Genomic DNA, 25,794 nt, shown 5'->3' with positions numbered 1-25,794 from the left:
ATTAAATTATTTGGATGAAGGCTGGATGAAAGTATAACAACAAAAAGTTTTTTTTTATTTTATTTCGAACATCACAAATATTTCGATATAATTAAAAGTAGTGTTACAGTTAAAATTCATGAATCATCAGTGTAAAATACAGTAAAGTTTAAAAGTAACAAGTAACATTGATCAATATGTTTTAGAAAAATATTGTGTATATAAATAAAACGATAAAATGTGTTGAGTTTAAACATTTACAATTTATAATTTAGTTTTAAATTGACACATATTTGAAGACATCAAGTTATCATTATGTAATCCATGAGCGCCGATATCAATGTGGTAAATAATATATAAATAAATAATTCAGGTTAAAACCAATCGTGATGAATACGAAGCTTCAAAAAAGAGTTAAAATTACTTTTTTAAACTCTTTAGAAATCCAATGATACAGAAAATATTAAAAAGTTAGTGGTAACTGATTAGTTAAAAAGAAATTCTACCCTAATAACTAAATGTAAATATATATATAAATAAGGTATATTCGTCGGTTAAAACATGATATTATATTAGTTTTTACTTGAGAAAGATTAGGACTAAGAATGTTAAAGATGCAATGGATTGGTATTCAATTTGCTAAAACAAACAGATATTTTAATCAAAAATTACAGGAATGTGAATAAGCGATTAGAAATGAGAAAAATGGCAACAGATTTGTGCAAAAGCAAGTCGGAACTAAATACTAAAAAAAAAAACAACTATATTTATATTCAAGATTTTCAAGTCAGCACTGACGTTGGGCTCATTTTTAAACTATGTTAGTTTGAGACAAACCGTTAAAAATTAAGTTGGCATAAAATTTACTAACGTCTAACTGGACTAGCTCCTTCATTACGACTAATTTAAATAATCCAAGGACCGACAAGCCTAACATACATAGTGACTAAAAATTATTTTGAATATATTTCAACAACAGTACTGTCAACAGTACATTTATTTAGTAAATTCATTAGTGATGTAAGTAAAAACTATTTCAAGCTAATATTCGGTGGAAACAGATAATTTAGCACATTTTTAAATCAGTCTATCTAAAAATAGTACAGACTTTTTAAATGTGTAAAAAAAATAGAAAGACATACTTGTAAATTGTGATGACTATGCAACTCGTATAATAGACTTATAGATCCTCGTAAAATGTTAAAACATTAAAAATATTACTTTTAAAAACCTAATTAAATCAATACTTAAAATATTAAAAACTACATACAAATATCAAATAAAGTACTCAGAACAACTAAGCGTATTTTATCGAGCGTTGTGCGGTGTTTAAACAGATTCAGAGATATAATCTAACAAGTTCTTGAGGTTTGTGCATCTGAAACGATCACAAATAAAAACATACAATGATATACACAACATACATTACCTACATTAAGCTTAAAATGTTCTCAGATCTTTATGATTCAATAGTTATCATTATAGAATTTAAAAACTGATTTGTATTCCCCGAATGATAAATCAAAATTAATCTTGATTTATCATTCCTTATGTATATTAAAGATTTATTTTAAAACTAAGTCTTTAATTACATAATAAATAGTTTATTTGATCAAAGTTAATAGCCGCCTTATATTTATAGTTATGAATGGCGTTTCATTGCACAAATCTCAACTTAATTTACTATTACATAAATATTATTATTATACGACAACACATTTGTACTTTAGACTTCTAATATTAACTGTTGTTTAAGGCCACGGTTATTAAACCTACGGAATATTATTTCGTTTCTGGACTTTTCATTATTCACGCACACTTAACACACAAGCACACTGGACTGTCACTATAAGTTTTCGCTAAGATTCACTATCTCTTATACTATCTTCTGTCGCTCTCCTTATATCGCTGAGTGGATTGCCGTGAACCCTGAATCTATAGACGCAGGTGTAGGTCGGGTTTCCGTGGTTGCTCTCGACCCGCAGTTCAATGATGTCGTAAGCTACGGGGTATTCGACTCCACCTATGTTCGTCGTCTTGGGATATTTTACTGGGAAGTACTGTATAGATGTGCCATTTGCATCGTACATATATTCCCCGAAAAGATGCGGGTCTGTGTCCATTTCTCCGTGCAGGCCCTGAAATATTTCCTACTTATTAGCCATACAATGTATTAGCATTTTGTAACAATGGAAATAATGTAATCAAGGAGACTCATCAGTCATTTTACAAAACTTTTAACTTACTATAATTAAATAGCATTGTATTCATTATCTTGTATAAAAATTTACAAACACTTTCCAGATAATTTTTCACAAGTTAAAAAATACAGACAATCCAATTACAAATACTTACGTATACGGAGAAATTTTTGGGCGCTGATTCGATTTTCCCTTCGACGGCTAGAAGTCTCGACATGTGCTCCAGCGAGAAACCGGTCACTTCAATGATTGCGTACGTCCGTATTACTAAAATAAATTTGGTAAATTGTAATTAGAGATATGTTTATTCAAATGCAGAAAATTACAAAAATATGTAATAATTTACAAATAACTATATATAATAAATATTAGGGGAGAATAAACTTGAAATGATATAGAAAAGAAGCGCGTGACCGACCCAGGTACCCGGGGAAGCCCTGGAAGGCCCAGCACTCGGCGGGCATGGCGCCGGGCGACAGCGCGTACCGCGGCGACGTGTACACCCACCACACCGGCAGGCCCAGGATCGAGTACTGCTTCGTCTTGATCTGGTACAGCTCCGTGCACTTCGTCGAGATCACTTGACCGCCTGGAAGGTTTCCGCATGCATTTAATCTACTCCGATCGTTCTCGTACACGGGAGATATCTTTGACCAGTATTAGAACCACTCGGATTTACAGTAGGCTATACCACAAACTGCCCGACCAGGCGTGCTTAAAGATTATGCAATTGCACACAATTGTGATACGCTACTACTTTAGTGACCATGAGTCGAGATGGCCCAGTGGTTAGAACGCGTGCATCTTAACCGATGATTTCGGGTTCAAACCCAGGCAGGCACCACTGAAATTTCATGTGCTTAATTTGTGTTTATAATTCATCTCGTGCTCGGCGGTGAAGGAAAACATCGTGAGGAAACCTGCATGTGTCTAATTTCAAACGAAATTCTGCCACATGTGTATTCCGCCAACCCGCATTGGAGCAGCGTGGTGGAATATGCTCGAAACCTTCTCCTCAAAGGAGAGGAGGCCTTTATCCCAGCAGTGGGACATTTACGGGCTGCTAATGCTACTACTTTAGTTTGTGTTCGTTTATATACCGTTATGAGCTCTATATACACTTCTAGGGTAGTAGTAGTATGTAAAATTATTGGAGGAATTGCCTGATATCGGTAAGTAATTTTGTTTGTAAATTGTTAAAATAATTTTATGATGTTCAAATATGGCTGTGGTGACGTCATCGTAGGTATAAAAAAGATGACACGCCTTGTACATACTTAATGGACATACGGTATTTAGCCTACTCTAAATCTGTGATTGGACATACATATTTATTAGTGATCACTTACCGGCAGATTCCAAAGCATAGTCAACTAATCCTGTCTTATCAGCGTCATAAACATCTAACATTCCAATAACCATTTTTTTTATTGCCTCGAAATCTACCTCAGTCTTAATCTCGACGGGATGTGACTGAACTTCCCTCACATATTCCTTGACCTTCTCCACGATAAGCTCCATTTGCCGGCGCTCGATAGACAGCAGATACTCTTGGACTATTCCACGTATATTGTCCTCATTAATTTCAGGTTTCCAAGAATTAATGAGTCGCTCGTGTATCTCTTGACTCATCGATTGCAACTGCTCGTTCGTGACATAGTTTTCATCGAAGTGTTGTTTGAGTTTGGCGGCGATCGCGTCGCTGTTGTCGCTACTACTTAGTATTGTAATGAGGTTTTGCTGCAAATGTCTAAATGAATATTGCTCGATCTGAGCTTCGAGGTTGTCCAACTTCGAAAGTTTTTGGTCGAAGAATTTCAGACGCGTGTCGACGTTGAGCGCCCAGTTCTCCAAGGCCGCCACGCGTTTCGTTAAATCCACATCTTGCTTTATCTCTGGAGGTTTGTAGGTGTCGGCGACGGCATTTTCTCTTGAGAAAATTTCAAAGTCAATCTTTCGGAAATTATCTTGGTAATTGTAATCTGAAAATAGAAAACATATTTAAACTTTTGTGCAGTGTTTCCCTGTCCTTCCCACATAATTAGGTACTGAGGGTTACAGATAAAAAATATTAAACAGGGAAGGACAGAGAATTAGTCTTAAACAAAAATAATATTCATAAAACTCACCTAAAAGTGTTGCGTCCTAATGCGAGCACTTTCAATAGGTGACGTTTAATTCTATCCTTCCCTGAATTTATTATAAATATTTATCTGCAGGGAAGAATTATGTGGGATCGGGTAAGGAAAAGACATAGTGCATACAAAAAATATATTGTAATCAAAAATATCCCAGTAATTATGTTACAATTACTATATTATAAATTAATTAATCTTAGAATTAATGTTATATTGTTTATTTCACCAAACCATTATTAATTTAAATTCTTAATACTAATTATAAATCGTGATGGATTTCTTGTGACTATATAAATTATACTGTCTATTGAATGTGAACTAGCAATGAATGTAGGAAATAAATTGAAAACTTTTAAGTAATAAAATATGTTTTTAATAAAGTCTGTGGTTAAATGTTCAAAATTAAAAAAATATAATTACTATTGTAACGACGATTTCGTTAAAAAAAAATCTGTTGTGTATTAAATAAGTTGCCAGTTCACAATCAAGTTATACTGAATTAAATATATTATTATATCCTAGAATATGATAAAAAAAATAACACATTATCCTTTTAAACTATAGAATGTTTGAATAAATAAATATTATTTGAGAATAAATTAAAATATTTTTTTAATTTTTCTTTAGTATGATTATTAAGCCTCAATATATGATCTGATCATAAGGTATTATTACACACTGAAAAAAGGTAAGACTAGCATTTTAGTTATAAATAATTTGAATATAAAATAAAGCAATAAAATTTCAATATATGGCAACACAATGTTTCTATTAGGTACATAATAACACTTAAAGCTTTTATAAAATGTAACTCATGTTTTTTTTTTAATTTATTTCTGTTTGAACAAAATATTTTTTCACATTTGTAACGCAAAATAAAAAAGGAGATAAAGGCGGTTTGTTTAAATAAAAAAATGAAGTAAGCTGAACATAAAACATTAAAGATCGTATTAACGTACTATTAAATAGAATTATAATTATTTGTACTTTAAATTATCATTGAAATGAATAACACATTAATTTCAAAAGTAATCAACTTAAAACTATAATTTAAGTACGCACGTCATAAAATATTAGAACGAAAGTTGTTCTCGTTTAAAAAATAGCTACTTCAGTTTTATAATCTCTAGGGGAATTAAAGCTTATTCAAATGTATAATTTCGTATACATTTCGCATGTCACTGGCCAAAACATTTCTAAACTATTTAAAAAAACCGCGATATTGTATCTGTGACGATAATTTCGACAATTCTTTTCTAACGTCTCCATTTTCTAAACGTGAACACTCATTGCAACCATGATAACATGACATGATAAAAAAAAATAATGTTCTTTTTTTAACCAAATTTGCAAGTAAAAAATTCGTATTTAGAACAAAAGCAAACTTTTTTTAAAATTTTGTATTAAATATATGATGTGTTTATGCAAATGACTTAAAAATAGTTTAGACAAGAGACTATCATTTGAATCATAGTAGTCGTAAGTAGGTACACTTATCTAACCCTATTAAAATTTAAAAATAAATCTCATTAAAGGAGATTTATCTTAAACCAAAATGCTATTAATTAATAAGATAATCTTATCTTTAAATTTAGACTGACAACTCAGAGATACCAGTTTAAGTCCGTCCGAATATCTTGTACTATTTGCAAATTTAGAAAACTGGATACACTGATAACAAATTTAAAACCGTGGACTCAAATCTTTTGTTTTAAAATTGACATCGTAGATCAATTAAATTAAAAAAAAGTGTCAAATCAGTAATTACTTGTATGGTAGGATTTGCAATATTATAGCGTGGGACTACATTTAATAATAGAACAATAAGCCGCGCTCACCAGCGCGAGGTCACGTGGTTAAGTGTTGACGTCATCAAGGGAGTAGCTCTCGCTTGTAATGTCATACAAAAAAGTTTTATACCTCTAATACATTTTTCATTTTCAAATTAACAATTTCTACTGTACATTTTTAGTCGAGGTCACAACATGTGCATAGGGTCAGCATTATCATGGCTACGTTAAATTATAAATAAAAAATCACTATCCAATAATTCCACGCCAGAAACGTCGCATCTCTTCCCAGCAGCTGTCAGCTACTACTACTATATAATCAGAAGCATCTGTCATTCTATTTTGTACAACAGCTTTGTATTCCCTGTACGTCTTCGTTACCACTGGCAGATTGCGGCTTACGTCTGGCAATGTTATATTTATGTCTGGGAACGTTATATTGAGACGTGGCAGCACTGACATATTCGGTAATGAAGGGAGGGTAATGTTCGTTAATTTAGCTGAGAACTCGGATAAATCTAAGTGGAAATCGGTAAAATTTGGTAATGCGAGATGATCGTAGTTTTCGTACGTGTAGTGCACTGAAAGAAATTTGAATTTAAAGTTTTTTTTTTCATTTTATTACCTAATAAATTATAAACAACATTCTTGTATATAATTTCAGCTTGTAATATTTAATAAAACTTACACTGTGGAGACCTAATATTAATATATAGAAACATTGACTCAGAATTTATATAATAGGTTGACATTCAGTTGAAATTTAAGGATATGTTTAGTTAATTTATTATACTTACAGCCATATCCGAATGTGGGCAGTATCAGTAACATCAGCCAGGGCCACCAGCGCCGCTTGGCGACAGCCTTCTCTCCATACCGCCCCTCAATCTTCACATTAGCAGAAGCTTGGTCTGACGATATCTTAGTAAGAAAAAAAGAGTTATATAAAATACATTGTGTATGAAAATTTCTTAACTTATCATTTAATTTTAGTGTCCGAACCTTCGGCTTCGGCAACTTTCGGCTTGGGCCAAAATTGGCCGGAAATCGACCTTCGATTGAACACTACTCAATTAACATAAATTACTTATTATGTTTTTTTTTTTTTTTATATTAAATTTAATTACATAATAATGTATGTCATACATGAGGTAAGTTTATTTTTACCTAATTAAAATTATATATAGAAGGTCATAAATAAAATGCAACATAGTATCAGTTTGTATGTAAGTCTATCTTGCACCACCTAACCAATTTCTGCTATAGTGTGCCTTTCAATTGGGTTGTCAGTAAGTAATGGCTAAATAGCTATAAAACTGCCTTTTTACTACACACTTATCAATGAAGTATAAAAAATCAAATATTTCTTTATTAAAAGTAACAATTAAAATAAATAAGGCGTTACTTTTACTTACAGTTTCAGTGATTGTAGTGACGGTAGTTGTAATAATGGTTGTGATTATTGTGTACATCCAAAGGAACGGTGCTGTGGCAACAGATGCTGCTCGTGATACAATACCACCTAAAAATTTTAATAATAAAATATGAATAATTTTTTTAATGATAATGTATATAATTGTAATCAACACTTTAAAATTCAATAATTAAAAAAATATGTGGTCGCTGCAGTTTTCCACACACATTCCACACTTTATTTTCAAAACATCGAGAGATTTATCAAAATTGGAATCATTAATAATTTTACTCTTTATTTATCTCCCTGGTAGAAACTGTTTAGTTTTCTTCAAGTAGTTGACAGACACGACGATATATTGTCAGTCTGTGAAGCCATTACTCGGAAAACCAATTTGAAACTTTAAATTGAAATATTAGTTGCTCCATCAGGCTTCAATAGTAGGTTCCTAGGTTCTTACTAAATTTTAAGGACCGCGCGTAAATTTTCTTAGCACAAAGATTTTATATAAACAAAACTTACTTCTCGCCGGCCTTCTCTCAGTATAGGGGTATCTGTGCGAGGGCCCCGCCACTTTCCGATATGCTTTGCTGGTGGCGGTGGTGACGGCGGTGACGACGGCGGCCAGCACGCGAGTGATCCACCACCGCTCGTCTGACTTCGTGTAGGCGCCATTGCGGAGGTATGACTCGTCGTCTGAACTGTCTACATTCTGGAAGGAAGAGATTTATATTTAAATAAATAAATCGACAGTTGGAAATGACTTTAATAATTATTAATATCTACTCATAAGCTTTATGTGATTAATATAGTTTCAACTATTTCATTTGTTTTACTCTTTCGGAATATCTTAACTTGGTGGTAGGGTTTTATGCCAACCAATCTGGGTTGGTACCACCCATTCAAAATATATTTTACCACCAAGCAGCAATACTTAGTATTATTGTGTTCCTGTTTGAAGGGTCATTGAATCAGTGTAACTATAGCTACAAGGGACATAAAATCTTAGCTCCCAAGGTTAGGTTAATATTTCTTACAGTGCTAATGTCTATGGGCGGTGGTGATCAGTTACCACCATATGGCCCATTTGCCCGTCCGCCAACCTTTTACATAAAAAAAAACCTTTATGTAAGCATCGACCAGCTATACCTTCACATAAACAATACCATTATTAACAATACAAAAAGTTCAGTAAGTATTACAAATTATAATTTATTATTGATATTAAATGTCGCATGACGATGCCTAAGGTAGGCGAAGTTACTTTTGATTAGTAATAATATGAAAATAATGTATTCGTAAATAAATTACTTACAGTGAACCTCTTTCGAAGTGTACTGGTCTTCCAAACTGAGGTGGCCGGTATGTCCGGCTCATCGACGGTGTTCGGTCCCTGTATGCGGAACTGCGACAGCGACCGCCTCGACATGTTCGGCACCGCGACCTGACCCGGAGCCAGCTCCACTCGGTCGCGGGACAGCGGCGAATATGTGTAGTCCGTTTTAGGGTATTTGCTGGAAAAGAGATTACAAAATCACTATCTCGTTTTAAACTGCTACACTATTATACATTTTATTCGATTTTTATATTAACATAGTTTAACATGATTAACTATGAGTAATAGATAGATTTAAAAAAATCACCATTGTCTTTCTTCCCCATTATTATGAATTACAGAATTGTAGTAATAATAGTAGTAGTAATAGCATACACATGTGATTCAAAAAAATAAAAAAACTACTGAAAATATACTATTTGGCCGTCCCTATATGTACCTAGGCGGATGTTCAAACAAGCTACCTGATGGTAAGTGGTTATGCCCATAAACATTGGCGCCATAAGAAATTTTAAACCATCTCGGATTCCCAAATGCGCCACTACTCTTTAAAACTTAGATGTTACCGACCATTCAAACCGGAATACAACATTACTAATATTGCTGTTTAGAGATTATATCTGATTTTGTGATTGGTACCTAACCAGGAGGATGGTCATTTATTCAAAAAAATTAAGTTTGCTGACTATTTTACTTCCTTGGAAAATGTCTCACTACTGGGCAAAGGGCTCTCCCTATTGGGAAGGTTTGCGGATTAATGAAGTCATATAGCATAGCAATTTATTGCGTTAAAAAACAAATGAAACACGTGAAAATTCCGCGGTGCTTGAATTTGAATCTGAAATTTCGGTTGCGATTAACGTGTTCTAAGATTTGGCATATCTTGATTCTACCTCTTTTTCTATTTATTTAAAATATACAAAAATGTGCAGTGTTCTGTTTTAACTCGTGTATTTAACAGACAGATGCCCCATTCTTGCACATCTCATTTTTGATCTTCTCTTGCCTTATGACTATCCGCGTCTATAGTTAGAACTTTTCTTGTAACATGACATTTATAATGTAGCCAGCATTACATACTAACTACTTACATTAAAAAATATTTATAAAATAAAATGGGTTTTCTCCTTAAATATATAACTTGTCTTAAAAATTATATCTTAACAATATACTAATAAAAACCACAGGATTTGCGAAAGTTTTGAAAATAATCTTAATATTTTTGGTAAATATGGATTATGTCTTGCTTTGATTTTATATAATGTACTGTATATTATTTTTGATTAAGTTTTACTTAAAATTTAAATGTACTGTATTTAAAACCAAACCCACCTCACTTTAGTAAAAAAAGAAACACATTGACAAAAATAATTCTGATCAAAGAAGTATCAACGAAGTACCTGATGATCGTATTCATGATTAACGCAACACCACGCTTAAAATAAACACAACAATATTAAGTAAAGAATATCATCTTTATACAAACTTGAAATCAAACTCCGAAACTGAAATGCAACAATCGTTTGACATTTGCTGCGCAAACGCAAATATAGAACTGAACTTATTTCCAACGCTGTACGTTTGGGCTACGTTTTGGTGCTTTCGTTTTAATTTCAACCAATTGGAACTTAGCGGTTAGAACACTTTAGTGAATAGTCATTGTTTATATTTATTGATTTCGTTTAAGTTGACATTGAAATGATTCATTAAATGCTGCACAATTTATACATTTAATTTATCTATTACTAGCGATACGCCCCGGCTTCGCATGGCAAAGAAAATGAGATTAGCACGAAAATATTAAGTAGGTGCATATTCTTTATATCGTTTATATATTTATCAGTAGAAATAGGAAATATTCAATATTTTATTCGTGAAACAAAGATCAAAATTTATCCAAAAAGATATAGATTTGGATAATTTAACTGTCACGGTCGACAATTTATTGCTACAGACTACAGTCACTTCTTTTCAGCGACATCATTTTGACACGGTTATATCTCCTAAAGTATTCATGCGTGTGTTATCGTGTAGACAGTTTTAATGTATATTAAATGCTCAAGGTAACTAACATATTTACCCGAATAAGAATTAATAATGCATTGCTGAAAATGCCTTATATATAAAATAATTTAGATTTTTTTACTGATATGTAGATAGATATATCGGACTTTTCCGTAGATATTTTCAAGACCTACAATTCATGTACATATCTAAGGTAAACTTAATAATAGTACCTAAGGTTTCGGCAGCGCCAGCCATGTAAGAGTACAAGATTTTTTTTGTATAAAACGCTCGTTTATCGCTTTTCCAATTAGTGAAAACCACATCAAAATCCGTTGAATGGTTTAGAATAAGTTAGCGCAAATACAGACTGAAACCGAAAGTGACTCAGTCTTAAAATGTTTATTTAAAAAATAGATACATAGGCAAAATACCTTACTAACTTCACTGTCTCGTCCTCTTCTGTTCTAGACAGATGAAAAAAGCTAGCAATAAAAACATTTGGAAGAAACGTACGAAAACAAAATTTATATTTCCATATCCATATAGCCTTAACGCAAATTTTCAATAACAATTATGGAACATAATATCATCTCACTTGACGAATACTATCGTACAAAACAGAAATCGAGCTACAATTATCCGATTGTTCGAAAACTTACCCTAAAACAAAAACCTCTTCGATCGTTTCAACATTTACGACTTTGATTACATTATCCATAATTAAAAATAAATAAAATACTATAGAAATTAAAACAGTATAACGTCAAACGGCATATTATTTGTTAATTAATTATTGTGGAAATAACTACAATTGACGTGTCGGAATTAAGTTTACTATATTATTCGAATACCCTCACTAATATTTACTTGAAATTTAACATAAAAATTTAAGTAGTATTTTAGTATTTTTTTTTAATTTTATTTAATAATATGTTATAAATATTAAATAGTACATGTATCCTTTTTTTGTTTTGAAATTTGTTCCAAAAAAAGTATACCTTTTTTTGGTTGAACGAATGTTTTGTGTTATCGCCAGGATAAAGTGAAAATAAAAAATAAAAACCTTTAAATTTAGAATATTACAAAGAATAATAATTTATATTATATTTTAGTTGTGATTATTTAGAATTAAATATTCTTAGTAGATTAATATTTAAGACGGTTTTATTATCTGTATGCAGTTTAAATGTCACGCGTAAAAATGGCATAATAATCAACACGGACCGTGACCAGAATTATTATAATTATTAATACAGACTACAGTTAAGTTTATTGAACTTGGGTTCCCATTCGTCCGTGTTTTCTCAGACTTTTCCTAGTTTCGTCCGGGCGGAATTATATATCACGCAGGTGTTTTTGGACCTATATTAGACTATAAAATTCATTGTGCATCTGCTCTTATACAGAATAAATATACATACTTAGTTGTGAAATTCATAAAAAACTAATTAAAACATTTTAAAATATAAGATAAGACAAATCGGTAACTAATTGGACATTAACTCTATAAATAAAAAAATCACCTTCAAAAAACACCCAGTAGCTAAAAATAATTGGTTACATTTACTTACGATTCGTACAATAAATCTAAATTATTTTACAATTCCAATTCCGATACCGATTCTATGTTACATACGATCAACTAATTATAATAAATTATATTTCAAGACATTATGGATTTAGAGTTTGTATGTTGCATATATTGTTGCTTTTTATAACATTGGACGGCCAACGGGCGACGTGTTGGTAAGTGGTCAACACTGTCCAAAGACATTGGCGCCTCTTTAGATATTTCAACCAACTCTTACATCGCCAATGCACCACCAACTATAGGAACTAAGATGTTTTGCCATTAGTGCCTGTAGTTACAGTGTTCTATAAAAATCCCTCTCCTTTTTCTCGTGGAAGTATAACAGACACCTACATTTTATATTTGCATTATTTCAAACGTGGGAGAGATAAACAGACCTCAGACTTACATATTCCATGTGATTTGCTAATAGATGTGCTATGCACTACAAACAGTTCCATAACGTTATTTATAATACAAATATACAACAGTTTTTACTTCTGCCTAGAATAAAATGCGACATAAATATATATATTAATTATACATAAATATATACGACGATAAATTAAAAAAAAATACATTACCGTTAAAGGTTTAGTAGAATTGACCCCCAGGGTATAATAATCTAAATGTTTATAAAACCCTGCAAGATCAGGGCGGCTCGTATCTATTCTCAGTACAAGCCATATATCGTGAGCGTCTTAATTAAATTCACTTTCATTCTTTATGTTTTTATGTCGCACGACACTGACATATCATTACTTAAATAAGCTAAAGGCCGTTTACGCATCATTGAGATAACATCAGAAATTCTGAACTAAAACGTCTTAAGATAAATAAAAACCGCAAAATATTTCTTTAATTTATTTTTTGTTTTAAATTTAAATTTGGAACAGTCATTTCGAAAACTCACAGAAGGAACTAATTGATTGGAATAATTATTTTGAATTTGGAACAAGTATTTTTTTATTACAAGTACGAATCGAACTTTACCTTAGAATTGTTGTTATTTAATGAAACATGTATGGCAGATGTTTAATTATAATTGGTGCGCTTGCATCTGCAAAAACTAGTTGTGCAGTCTTGCAATTTTTTATGTCTCAAAGTCATCCATCCAGGAGGAAAACTAAGGCCGACAGGCGACCTCGTAAACGGTTCATATGTTCGATGTACAAGGTCAACATTAAATGCACTACAATAGGGCAATACAAATTATCTCTATAAGCCTATCACTAAAGTATGGACTCACTATAAATAGAAAACCAACTTTTTAAGTAAAAAGTTGTTTTTTAATAATCAAATTTTCGTTTAATATGTAAATATATCGGTAAAATAAGTCGTTAGGCAGCCAGAATATTTTTTATATGTAGGTATTATATAATATATATTATCTGAATATGGATGTAAACTGAAATATAAAATCGAATCGATCTGTTGTCTTGCTCTATTGATTTATGCAAGGCATACAAATTCGAATGTTGAGGTTTTAAGGAATGAAATGGTTTGCTGCGTATCGATATTTAACGCTAATTTAGTGCCAATATTTAAGTATAGGTGTGGAATTAAATGAAAATGAATCTGGTAATTTCTGCGTCAATTAACAATGGAGATGGCGCCGAGCGTACTAAATTAAGTTAAAAAACCTTCATCTCAAAGCATTGACTCTTCTACACCTTGTACTAATTTACACGCTTACACGCTCATTGGTATAAAAAAGCAGTTGCAAAGAAAAAAATAAGTATTATAAATTACCTTCCAATACTTAGAACCATGGTATGTATGCGTTTGTGTGTGTAATGTATACAAATACACCAAACTAATGTGTGACTGGATTTTATATTTATCACTGTTAATTTTACTAATTAAATAAATTAAATATCATTTCAACTCACTTCCAATACTCCCCGGCCATCTTATAAAGTCGGTAGGGCAGATGTTCGGTGGTTGGCTCGCGGTCCAGGAGCGCGCTCGTGTCGGCCAGGGCTTGTTCCGCGAACGAGCTGTCCGTGGAACACGCGCTGTACGCTGGACTGCTGAAGCGAGTCGACCTACGAAATAATCAGACATATTCTTAAGTAAGTAAGTTGTTAATTGAATTGTAATATAGTTTGCAACCTGGACAAGGAATATGCAAAGATAATAGATAATTACAGTTACCCATCGTGCGATGACGAGTGTTACTTGTTAAATGCGCCTTAAGTCTTTTCCTGTACCCCTGACATCATGGATACAAAATTTCAAAATCAATTGACTAGTTAAGACGTGAAAGCGTAACAAAGAAACTCACTTTCTCATACTAATATTAAGTCTTCATGATAAGGTATGTTTGTTTCGATGTTGGTCATCGAATCACGCCAGATTAGATTAATAAACACCTGAACTGCAGAAACGGTTACTTTGATAAACTCGGTAAAGCAATCTATTGATTTTTTACTTGAATGAACAAGGCATCGTTAAAAATATTTCGAAATCAAGTTGAACTTTCTTTCCATAAGAAACAGCCTGTAAATAACCCACAGTTGGACTAAGGTCTCCATTACTTTTAGGATAAGGTTTGGGCGCTTAGTCCTCCGATTATGTTGTTATCCGAGGAATACAGGTTTCCTCACGAACGTTTTTCTTAACAACAAATTAATCACATGAAAGATAAGCGGCGCTTGAACCTCGAGTGAGATTAACTTCTAACCACTGCATAACATAATGAATAATTACAATTTATGTAATTACCAATATTCCTATTAAACCCTCAAATTAAGGTTTTGTGCTCGAAGTGGGGACGACAATAGCCAAAGCGAACTGTGACTTTTTACAAAGGCAGCTCGTAAGCCATTGTGCTATTGACGTTTATTATTTTAATAAATTGCGTTTAAAAATTGCGCCGAACCAGAATAAATGAGGTGAGAAAAGGAAGGACATACCTAAGGCAACATTTATAGTAGGGAGACAGTGCACGTGTGATACGCCGAGTGCAATATAACTTGGACGAACGCCAGATCGTACTCTAACGTGGCTAACCTTACGCTAAATTAAACAACGTTCAAGATTATCTGAAGGTTTAATCGCGTAGGTTTGTACGAGGAAGTGATAACGATATTATTGTGTTCGTATTTGGTAATGTATGCTAACTATATTTAGTGAGCACATATGGTCCAGTGGTTTAAATACCCGGATCGTAACCAAAGTTTGCGGATTCAAATCCGAATAAGCGCCATTAACTTATCATGTGATGTAATTGTATTTTTAATTTATTGCACGCTTAATGGTGAAAACTTCCGAGCGAAACCACCAACCAACGTTGGGGCAGCATAGTGGAATAAACTCTTTTCCAAAAGAGAATCCCTTTGCCTAGTACAATTTACACGACATATGTATATACATTGGCACAGCGGCCGACATTTTTTCCTACGATGGAAAGGTTTTACAAAACGCTTATTAAAAATAAAATTATTTTTTTATATATGTACATATATGCCGAAGCATATTAACATATTTTAAGTGTCAAAACCCGTCCTTAGCTCTTAAAATACTAAATTATCCTGCTATTATTATTACCATAACGGTTAGCAGCCGGTCTACAACCGTTTTTGTTTAAATATTTGTACAGTCAGCTGCACAAGTTTGGTAAACATCTGCCGTATCGAAATTTCGTTAGTGAAATTCGTCATTATAAGTCTTGTTAAATGTTTCTGCGTCAGGTTGATAAAGTAATGATAATAATCTATCTATACATATTAATTAATTTTAAATATCAACGGAGATCTAATTATGGATCAAACAATAAAAGGATATACATTCATTATACATTATTTAAGTCTTTTTTTATTTTAAATAATAACACATTTATGATGTATGGTTTTCTAAGCAATTAACTTATTTATTATTAGAAATTGCCTGTAAATGTCCTACCGCTGGGTTAAGGCCGCGTCTCTTTCGAGGAGAAGGATTTGAGCTTATTCCTTATGATTTTGAGATTTGACCGCGGAATTTGAACCCGCAATCATCGGTTAAGATGCACGTACTCTAACCACTGGGTAATCTCGGCTTTAATTATTATAACCTACTTGGTAATAAACAATTTTATCATGATATTAAAAAAAATCGATTACTCAACTAAGTTTATAATATGCGGCCATAAAATAAATATAAACAAGTAGATCGCACCTGTCCTGCGTCACGTTACGCGATGTGTGTATGGGGCTGAGCGTAACGTCGGCGAGCGTGCTGTATCGTTGAGAGCTCGTCGACACGCGCTCATACTGGCTGTTGATCTCGTTCTAGATTAAATAAAAAAAAAATCGAAAAATTAAATTGTGATAGTTATGAAATAAGTAAAATTTAAACGTGGTATTAAAAAATCGTACCTACTAAGACATGTACGCCATTTTAATTTTGAAAATAAAAAAAAACATGTAGGTAGTCTCTATTTCTTATAAAACTTAATTTAAAAAGTTAAATTTCACAAAAAACGGATCGAGTCATCCAACGACTCCAACTCCCATGATGTCATCCTTAACAGCTACAATAGCAGTTTGTGTGAAGTTATTTCTTGCAGCGCTAATCGAAACGCAATCTAACAACGTAGTTGAGTCATACCTACTTGTTCGAGTACTTACGACGTAAAATTGTAAGATCGAAGCCAGACATTTGCGCCGATATTCAAGCGACACTTTACTTTAATTTTTTACTGAACGGACACAAAAAAAAAGGTTAAAGAGTGCTTTATTGGCGATAGTAATAATGAATTACAAATTGTAATGAGAAAATTATATTTTTTACCAATTTAAATTAATATTTCACTTATAAGGCTCCATCTCAAATCCATATAATCAATTACAAGCCTCACTTGGTGGTAGGCCTTTGTACAAGCCCGCCTGGATAGATACGACACCCTCAAAAGATAATCATCTGCCCAAACAGCAACGCTTAATTATGTTTTGTTCCTGTTTGAAGGGTGACTCAATCAGTGCAACTACGGGCACAAGGGACATAACATCTTACTTTTGACCATCAGTTAGCCCATTTGCCTGTCTTATATAATAAAAAATCAAAGCAATACATTTTAGATATGTAATGTCCTGGAAATATTTTTATTAATCTGTTATAAATACTATTATTTAATTTATTAGATTTAGATATTTTTATCTTTTATGGTTGTTATTATGTTGCAATGTAAGTGTGGCACCGGCATTACATTTGTCAATTATACTTCCCGTCTCATAGTTTCTGTATTCAATAATAATAGTAGTCGTTGGTTAATTTTAAATGCACATGATATTCTTACATTAACCATAACTCTATAACTAAGATAATTAAAAGCAATTATGCTCTTAATAGTTTAGATCTTCCGTGTAAGTGCATTAGTATGGATCAATAAAATTTCTCGACTGATATCTTAATTTAGTAAACACTTAATCAAATAAGCTGATACTGAGATCACTGAGAGGGATATATACATACTTATGTAAATTACTGGACATGGCTTCGCCCGCATAAAAACAATAAAAAATATATCGTAAAACATTTACAGCGCTGTTTCAAAAATAAATAGGACTTTATTTATTTATTTTGATTGAAATAAAAATACAGTTTAAATAGAAGAAAATCAAAATGATTTAATCTTCAAAGTATATTGAACTATATAATTCATAAGCAATTACGTAAGTGTGAATTATAATAAAATTCTAAATAAATAAAATATACTGCAATAATATTACCAAGTAAAATATGTAAATATGGAATAAATTGCGGGGACAAGTTTGCTGAAAGTCCCAAAAGAGTATTTACACTCGATACCTAGGCAACATTCCTTTATATCAAGTAGAGGGGTGTCAATGACCCGTGTTGGTAACTGGCGATTCACGCCGCAGTGTCAGTTTCATTATTTAAGATAACGCGATATAATAAAAGTTTCGAAAGAGAACATTTCACAGTAATTTACAAGATTAAGAACGAATTTATTGTCATAATCTCGATTTTAATCAATGTAAATTTAGTTTAATTTCGTTGTGTATTAAAATATATAAAAGTTGTTTTATTTATAAAATAGATTTCGCGAAAGATCTCGTTTAAACAGATAACATTTTCAGTGGGAATTTTACAGATACTTTTAATTCTATAACTATTGATTGTTTTAAAAATATGTTTATAAAATAATTAACTTTTAACCGGGTAATCAGACTAACTGCCAATAAATAACAAGTTGCAAGGTTTATCTTTATAAAACTGACCTTGTCCGATCGTTTCATCTTGGTACACTTCTCGGAAAACAAACATAGTAACGATTGAGCGGACTGCGCGTTTTCACTCATCACCATAGAAACTATAATTACACGTACCTACCTCACATGGTCGAATCCTCGGTAGTCTAAATAAAATAACGAAAACTAGGTCAAGATTGAAATCGAAATGTTTTAAATTAGGTATCCATATCACGAACTACAATTTGTATACGAAATTACAAACTCTTTGGACGACTGTTAGGGCGCAGATGGACGGAATAATAATGTCCAAATGTGTTGAGCGGGCTATTTAAAAATAACCGACGCGGGAGTTCGGTTTTAGTTATATTTGGATTTATTAAGTACTTCTCAAATTAAAAAAAAAATTACAAGAATCGTATTCTCATTGAATATTAAAACAAAATACATATTAGTAATTTAGTATGTACTACTAAAATACAGGTGGTTTAAGATTGATATTAATTTAAAAAAAAGTAAATTTACAGCCTGTTAATGACCCGTAGCACAGAAAAGGTTTTATCTAAGCTCGAAAAGATTATTTATAGGAATACTAGAGCCCGTTCTAACTTCGTCCGGGTGAAATTAGAATTCTATAAGAATTTTATTTTATTTCCGATCGCAGCGACACCTACCGTGACCAATAAAAAATCATTCAAACACACTAAAAAGTTCATCAAAATCAGTCCAACCATTTAGGGGCTGATATACATACAAATAATACAAAAAATTAATAAAGATAATAATGATGTAGGTACGGTACGTTGTGTACTGGTATAAAAATAGATTTAATTTATTTTTTATCCATTTAATGTTTTCACCTGAAGGGTTACCATGTCTAATTGATGGATGAGGATATAGCTGTGGACTATTTGGTAGTTTTAATAAATTCCACAAATCTGATATTCATAGAAGATCAGACGTGTGGCCACCCCAATATAAACTGATTTCTTGGCAATTGACTAATGGGCATGAGGGAGGAACCATACACAACAGTTTAAGTACGTAACGAAGCATTTATTATTTCATTTTATCTCTTTTAACGCGTAGGCGATTAGAAGGAAACTACGGACGTCCGCAATTTATTTATAAATTAAAACGGAAATCGCAATAAGTTTGCGTTAAGAAACATTTACAGTATAGCGTTACCTACCTAGTATTTATTTGGGTTACAGGCAATCATATTATACGCAATATTAACGAATACAAATATGATCTAATTATTTGTTATTTTGAAATTAATACAATTGATATTACATTAGTTGTAAAAATAATTGTTGTGTTTTACATATATACGCGAGATAAGATTAGTGTTTTAAATTAGTACAGATGTAATAGTCTTTCTTAAAATATTATTTTAATTCTGACCTAATTGTATTAATACTTAAATAGGTTCATGAATTTCATATTCTAAAGTAGAATTTATATAGTCGTCTACCGAGGGATGTTTATCCCTAGAAAGGTACACTTTCACATAACTATTAACTATTTGCACTAGTTTATTAAATTTTTTTTCTTTATACGAAATAAATGTAACAAAGAGACTACAAAGACACTATTAAAACTTAAATTGGTAAAAACAATTTTAAATGATTTATCCATTAATAAACTTTTTATTTATATATATTTATGCATGATTGCAATTTTACTATTTTTATGAATAATTTGGACTATCCTTGTTAATAGCTAAATATATAAAGTATCAAAATAAATGATCTAGTGACAAATATCAATACACTAGATTTTTAACTTGCACTCATGTGTAACATGAGAAAGGGAAGCGCTTATTAAGAGTGGCCAGCGTGGGTGGGTAGTCTGTGTAGACCAATGATTGTTATTTATGGTACATTATAATTGTTATTCAATTAAGACAAACGTTACTTTAAAAAGAACCGAGTTGAACGAACTTGTACGTACGTATATTTGCTTTACGTAGGTATGTATATACATATATGGAAATCGTTGGATCTGTACTCATTTGGAGCGTCAAGTTTCGTGGTACCTTTAACGTGTAAATATTAGTTTTAACGTACGATGAATCGTTTATGTATTAAACAGTTTAATCCCGCCAAACCAGACTCAGATTATGCGGACATCGGAACGGGATAAATTGACGATTGATTTACGATACATTATTTCGTATTGAAAAAAGGTTAAGCTGAAGGAAAACTTTGATTATGCTAAAAACGCTTTATAATATAAACTAATTTGAACATTGAACTCTATTTTTAAGCTGGATGCTTCCCAGGTCACCTGAATTCAGTCCGGCTTATTTCGAATTTGTTTGGAACTTAACGTGATTGAAAACGACTCGTCTGGACTTGTGGCCGTTGAGCGTTGATTCACTTTAGACACATTTTTGTGTTATTGTAAGAGTTGTTGTCAAGGTTTACTTATAAGCCGCTAATCCACAGCGACGTACGGCTATACACGTGCACGTAATACGCAAGGCTACTTTAACTTGTACTATATGTTTATATTTAAAAAATGTAGTCTATACAACAGAGATCTAGAGAATATTTATGATGAAATGGTTCAAAATTTTTTATAAGAGTTGCGATAAAAATAAAAAAAAAACAGTCTGCCATCGTTAGCTATCGATTTGAGTGATTTAATAGCAACCAAAAATCCTTCATTCATATGAATGAAGTCCGTAATCAATATTGATTACGGAATTCATCGTTAAACAAATCCAGTAATTTATACGTATTCACTCACGAAGGCGCAACCTTCCACGTTAAATTATCGGTTAATAAAATAAACTTCACTTTAAAATTTTATCTAATTTGTATTGTTTTGCTCTCTCTACTCTTATTCGTCTCACGCACACTTAGACGTCTTTTACGCACGAGCGTCACACACTCATCCTAAAGCACGACGATAATAATTAGTGAAAAGATCTATACAAGAATGAAATACATAGTTAAATTAAATTATCACAAAGAAATTTATTAAAAATCTTCAAGGAGATAGAATCGTTACAACTTCCTATTTCGATTAGCATCAAATTTTTCAAAAAGAATGATTGAAAAAAAAATGTGGAGTAAATTTTTTAATCATTTTGATAGCCCTGTATTGCATACCAAACTAATTTTATATGTATTTATACATTTGTGATGCATTCCGTAACATATACGTCGTGTCATATGCGAGCATGCGGTACGCCTTTGACCTTGAATTGATTGTAGCTGAGATAGCACGTAACGGTATCTCTTAGCTTAGTTCAATGATTAGAATAAAAATTGCAAAACAAGTTTTTTTTACGTTTATATCATATATATGCGCAAATTTGCTACTTAATGGTAAGGGATCACCACCAGATTCTTAACATATAATGCAATAATCTAAGTTAGTACTAAGAAATATTAACAATTCCTATTTTTTTTCACCGTCAATGCGTTTTCAAATTTCACAACTTTATGTCCTTTGAATCTCTAATTAAGTAAGTCAGAAGCCTTACAATTATGAACATGTCTCGGCCAATTATAAAATATAATAATAATTACATTATTTACAGTATTCTTTCTTCTTACAATACTTACAGCATTGAAAAATTTGCAACAAAAGTCTAGACAAATTTGAAAGTTAATTGGCAAATTTACTTTCATCGGTTATTCTCAGGGTAAGTTAGTAGGTTATTCTAGGGTAGGTGGGTGAGGGTAGTTTCTTTGCCGAAGTTAGTTTCAGTAGTTTTTACTTACGTAAGTGTGATGCTATTTTATTCTATACTAGATGTTCCTGCGACTTCGTGCGCGTTGTTTGAATTTAAGTTATTTGGTTATTGTAGGGTGATTTTATTTTTATTTTTAAAATAAAAGTAGCCTAAGTTACTCGAAATCGGTTCAGCCGTTCCAGAGATTAGCCGGAACAAACAGACAGACAAAAATTGTAAAAAAAATATTTTAGTATATGTACTGTGTATACATACATATACATTTAGTAAAAAATGGGTTTTTTAATATTACAAACAGACACTACAATTTTATTATATGTATAGATTGAGTAAAGAGATTTGAGTGAGAATACGGTATAATATATATGTACTTACTGAATTTATTTAAACGATGTTTGTACAGTATCTTCCGGGAAGGACAAGGATTAGTAATTATTAATAATAGCATAAATAATTAATAATAGGGTAAAATCCAGCAATAAATCTACAGCTAACAAAAGAACGAACAAACATGTTCACATCATCACATATGGAGTTTGTAAATTACACGAAACGATGATTATTAATTCAAAGTAATGATTTTCTGGACTTTACTGTTATGAATGTATATTTGTACACATACATACATTTTTTTTTGGAACGAAGTTCTTTTGCGCGATTTACAGTCTACTGTAATCGTCACTTAAGGAAAAAGCGTTACGACCTGCCCCCCCGTCCAGGCGCTCCGTCCTTCTCTTTCTTTTCTTCATTATGTACGGCTTAATTTTGGTATTGTTATGGCATTCTTGATTATTTACATGGGATTTGATATAACAATAATATTTCTTGTCATTTAATAATTCTCAAAAGTTGTTAATTCATTTCATTGTTTCTACAATTTAATACATAGTATATTGCGAAAGCCACTTCGTTCCAACGAGGTGTTCCACGACACCTCTTATTTTTTATTTTCTGTCAAACTAAGGCAAAAAAACTAATAACTTTTTTGATTATTCTTAATTTAAAAAATATCTTACCTGATATATTTCTTTTCTATTTCCTCTCAGCCTGTCTAAGCTCTCCTCTGAGGAGTAGTCGGAGGTTTTGATGAGCTTCTCCGATTGCCGAGTGAAGTTTCGAGTGCGGTACGCGGGAGGCGAATCCTCTTTTAATTCCTGTACCGATTCTATGGGCTTTGTTTCCGTTTGTCTGAAAGAATTTTCGAAATCAATAAAATTTCGAAATACAAGTAAAGAGAGTGGGACATTTGTTGTTTCTAACACAATAGTAATTATCACAAGTGCCATAAACACAAATTTGAGTTTCAAAACATTTATTGACATGTGAAAATAATTTGAAAGCTTTTATTTACACTACCAACTTCCATCAATTTTAAATAAAGTGATCTTTTATTGTAAACTTCTTAAAAATAATCAAGGAATTCATAATAATTATACAGTATGTTGCATCTACACTAATATTATAATTGGAAAAGTAACTCTGTCTGTTACATCTTCTAGCTAAAACTGCTGAACTGATATTGATGAAATTTGGTATTGAGATAGTTAAGAGTCCCAAGGAAGAACATGCAATATTTTTTTAATATACCACTCGAGGGGGCAAAACGTGGGTGGCTGCTTGAGTGCTTTGAAAATTTCACACAAGCATGTTCAGCTAGTTTATAGATATATATTATTAAAATAAAAATATCGTTTACTAATGTACCTACATACATAGCAAAATTTTATTAAGCATATTTTTTTTAAATATATTGAATAACCGATTCACTTTCCAGTTATAGTTAGGTGACATCGTACTTATGAAACAGTGTTTAGCATCACATTAGCCAAGGTTGTGGTATTGTGGCATCAAATTTTTATGTTAAGGTCACCATAAAACCATGGTTGACCTCACAGTAAGTCTACTATGACGTCATAGCTCACACCAAACATGTTCTTTACTTTGGTAGGCCTCTAAAAGTAGCTTAAATTACAACATTTTTTTGACAAACATTTGTCTGAGTAAAGATAAGTGTCTGGCTTCATAATAAAAAAAATAAAATACAATTATGCATAACTTATGGTGTCAATTTTAAAAATGAATGAATGATTTTTTTTATCACATAATTATCATTAAAATCCAGTCTAGAGACTTATAATATGAATGATAGCAAATGTAACTGCAAATGCAGACATTGATATTAATAAGTTAAAGATTGTTTAATTTAAAATATACACCATAAAATTCTTATTCTCATTTAAGATTACATTAAATAAAATACATTTATAAATAAATATATATATATATAGGACAATCGACACATACTTCTCCTAATTCGTAATATATTATAATTTCAATAAATATGTTTTTTATAGTTGTATTGTTTTTATATTAAACCTTTTTTTTGTATGTAGAATGTAGATTTTATGATGGAGGTATATGTATGCATGATATGTTCACAATCTTATCAGTGTTATCACATAATTTTACATAGATATTGATAAATAAATAGCATTAAGTATAGTCAAAAATAAAAATTACACCATTTCGTATTATTTATAATCAAACATCTTAATAAATTTAATATTTTTATGAGACTAAGTTATTATCAATCATATATATATTTATATGATATTTAAAATAATAAATACATATTAATTAAATTGCAATATAAACAAATATTTTTTAATTTGTTGTTTTTATATTTGTTTACAGCGTTAGAACTCGGCAACTTACTTGATCGGCGTACTTCGTTTTATAGGAGTCTTTCTTCCAGATTTATGGTGTTTGTGTTCTTCACCCTCTGCACAACTCTCACGGTCGCAGCTGGAACGTAAAAAGGGTGTTTTCGACCGGGACCTTGACCTCAATCCGCTAACTGTCGGGTTCTCCATTATAAGAATTTATTTACACTATGAAAATTAAAACACCATCACTTCCGCATGTTTAAGCACTTAATTGAACCTAGCACTCTGTGGTCAGCACACTATTCGAAACGTAAATTAAAAACGGACTAGTACAAAATGATTATTGCACAAGAAATCTATTTCTGTGGCTTCGAGCAATGCCGCCAAAATGTATCGTTACGTCTTGCTTCACTCACTTTGAATGATAACCTAATCAGGGAATAGTAATGCTTTCAATTTTTTTATGTAGTTAATGACGTTCACGTAAAACCATTGTACAGTTCCATGTACATACGAAAAGTTAATATAATGATTAAAGTAATTCTGTAACGTCTCTTTTGCTAAACATAAACTATGATGACGTCATTATCAAAAAGACGTTACAACCATACTGGTGTTACTATCAATTAATTATGAAATATAAAAGTAAAACATAATTCCTTTAAAAATTAAACTACATAATCTTAAATGACAGAATTTTGAAAATGCCTTATTAAAAATAATTGTAGTTTTTCAAACTTACTTTTTTAATTATATTTTAGTTTTTCTTTTTAATTATTCTTCA

General features: G+C 31.6%; 1 protein-coding gene across 1 annotated transcript; it reads right to left on the bottom strand.

Annotated features, from left to right (window-relative positions):
* Positions 1-118: 118 nt before the first annotated feature.
* LOC125066069 (klaroid protein-like) lies at positions 119-25,600 on the bottom strand. The gene is made up of 12 exons (XM_047673976.1): positions 25,060-25,600; positions 23,361-23,532; positions 16,597-16,709; positions 14,328-14,483; positions 8,838-9,036; positions 8,045-8,234; positions 7,524-7,630; positions 6,906-7,029; positions 3,530-4,162; positions 2,599-2,769; positions 2,335-2,447; positions 119-2,117 (listed from the first exon to the last, which is right to left on the bottom strand). The coding sequence occupies exons 1-12, from the start codon at positions 25,215-25,217 to the stop codon at positions 1,839-1,841; spliced, it is 2,415 nt and encodes an 804-aa protein (XP_047529932.1). The 5' UTR covers positions 25,218-25,600; the 3' UTR covers positions 119-1,838.
* Between the last annotated feature and the right edge of the window lie 194 nt (positions 25,601-25,794).

The sequence above is a fragment of the Vanessa atalanta genome, chromosome 8, assembly GCF_905147765.1.
Source record: "Vanessa atalanta chromosome 8, ilVanAtal1.2, whole genome shotgun sequence".
NCBI classification, from domain to species: Eukaryota; Metazoa; Arthropoda; class Insecta; order Lepidoptera; family Nymphalidae; genus Vanessa; species Vanessa atalanta.
The sequence above is the reverse complement of the archived record's forward strand: the minus strand, read 5'-3'. Positions and strand labels throughout refer to the sequence as shown.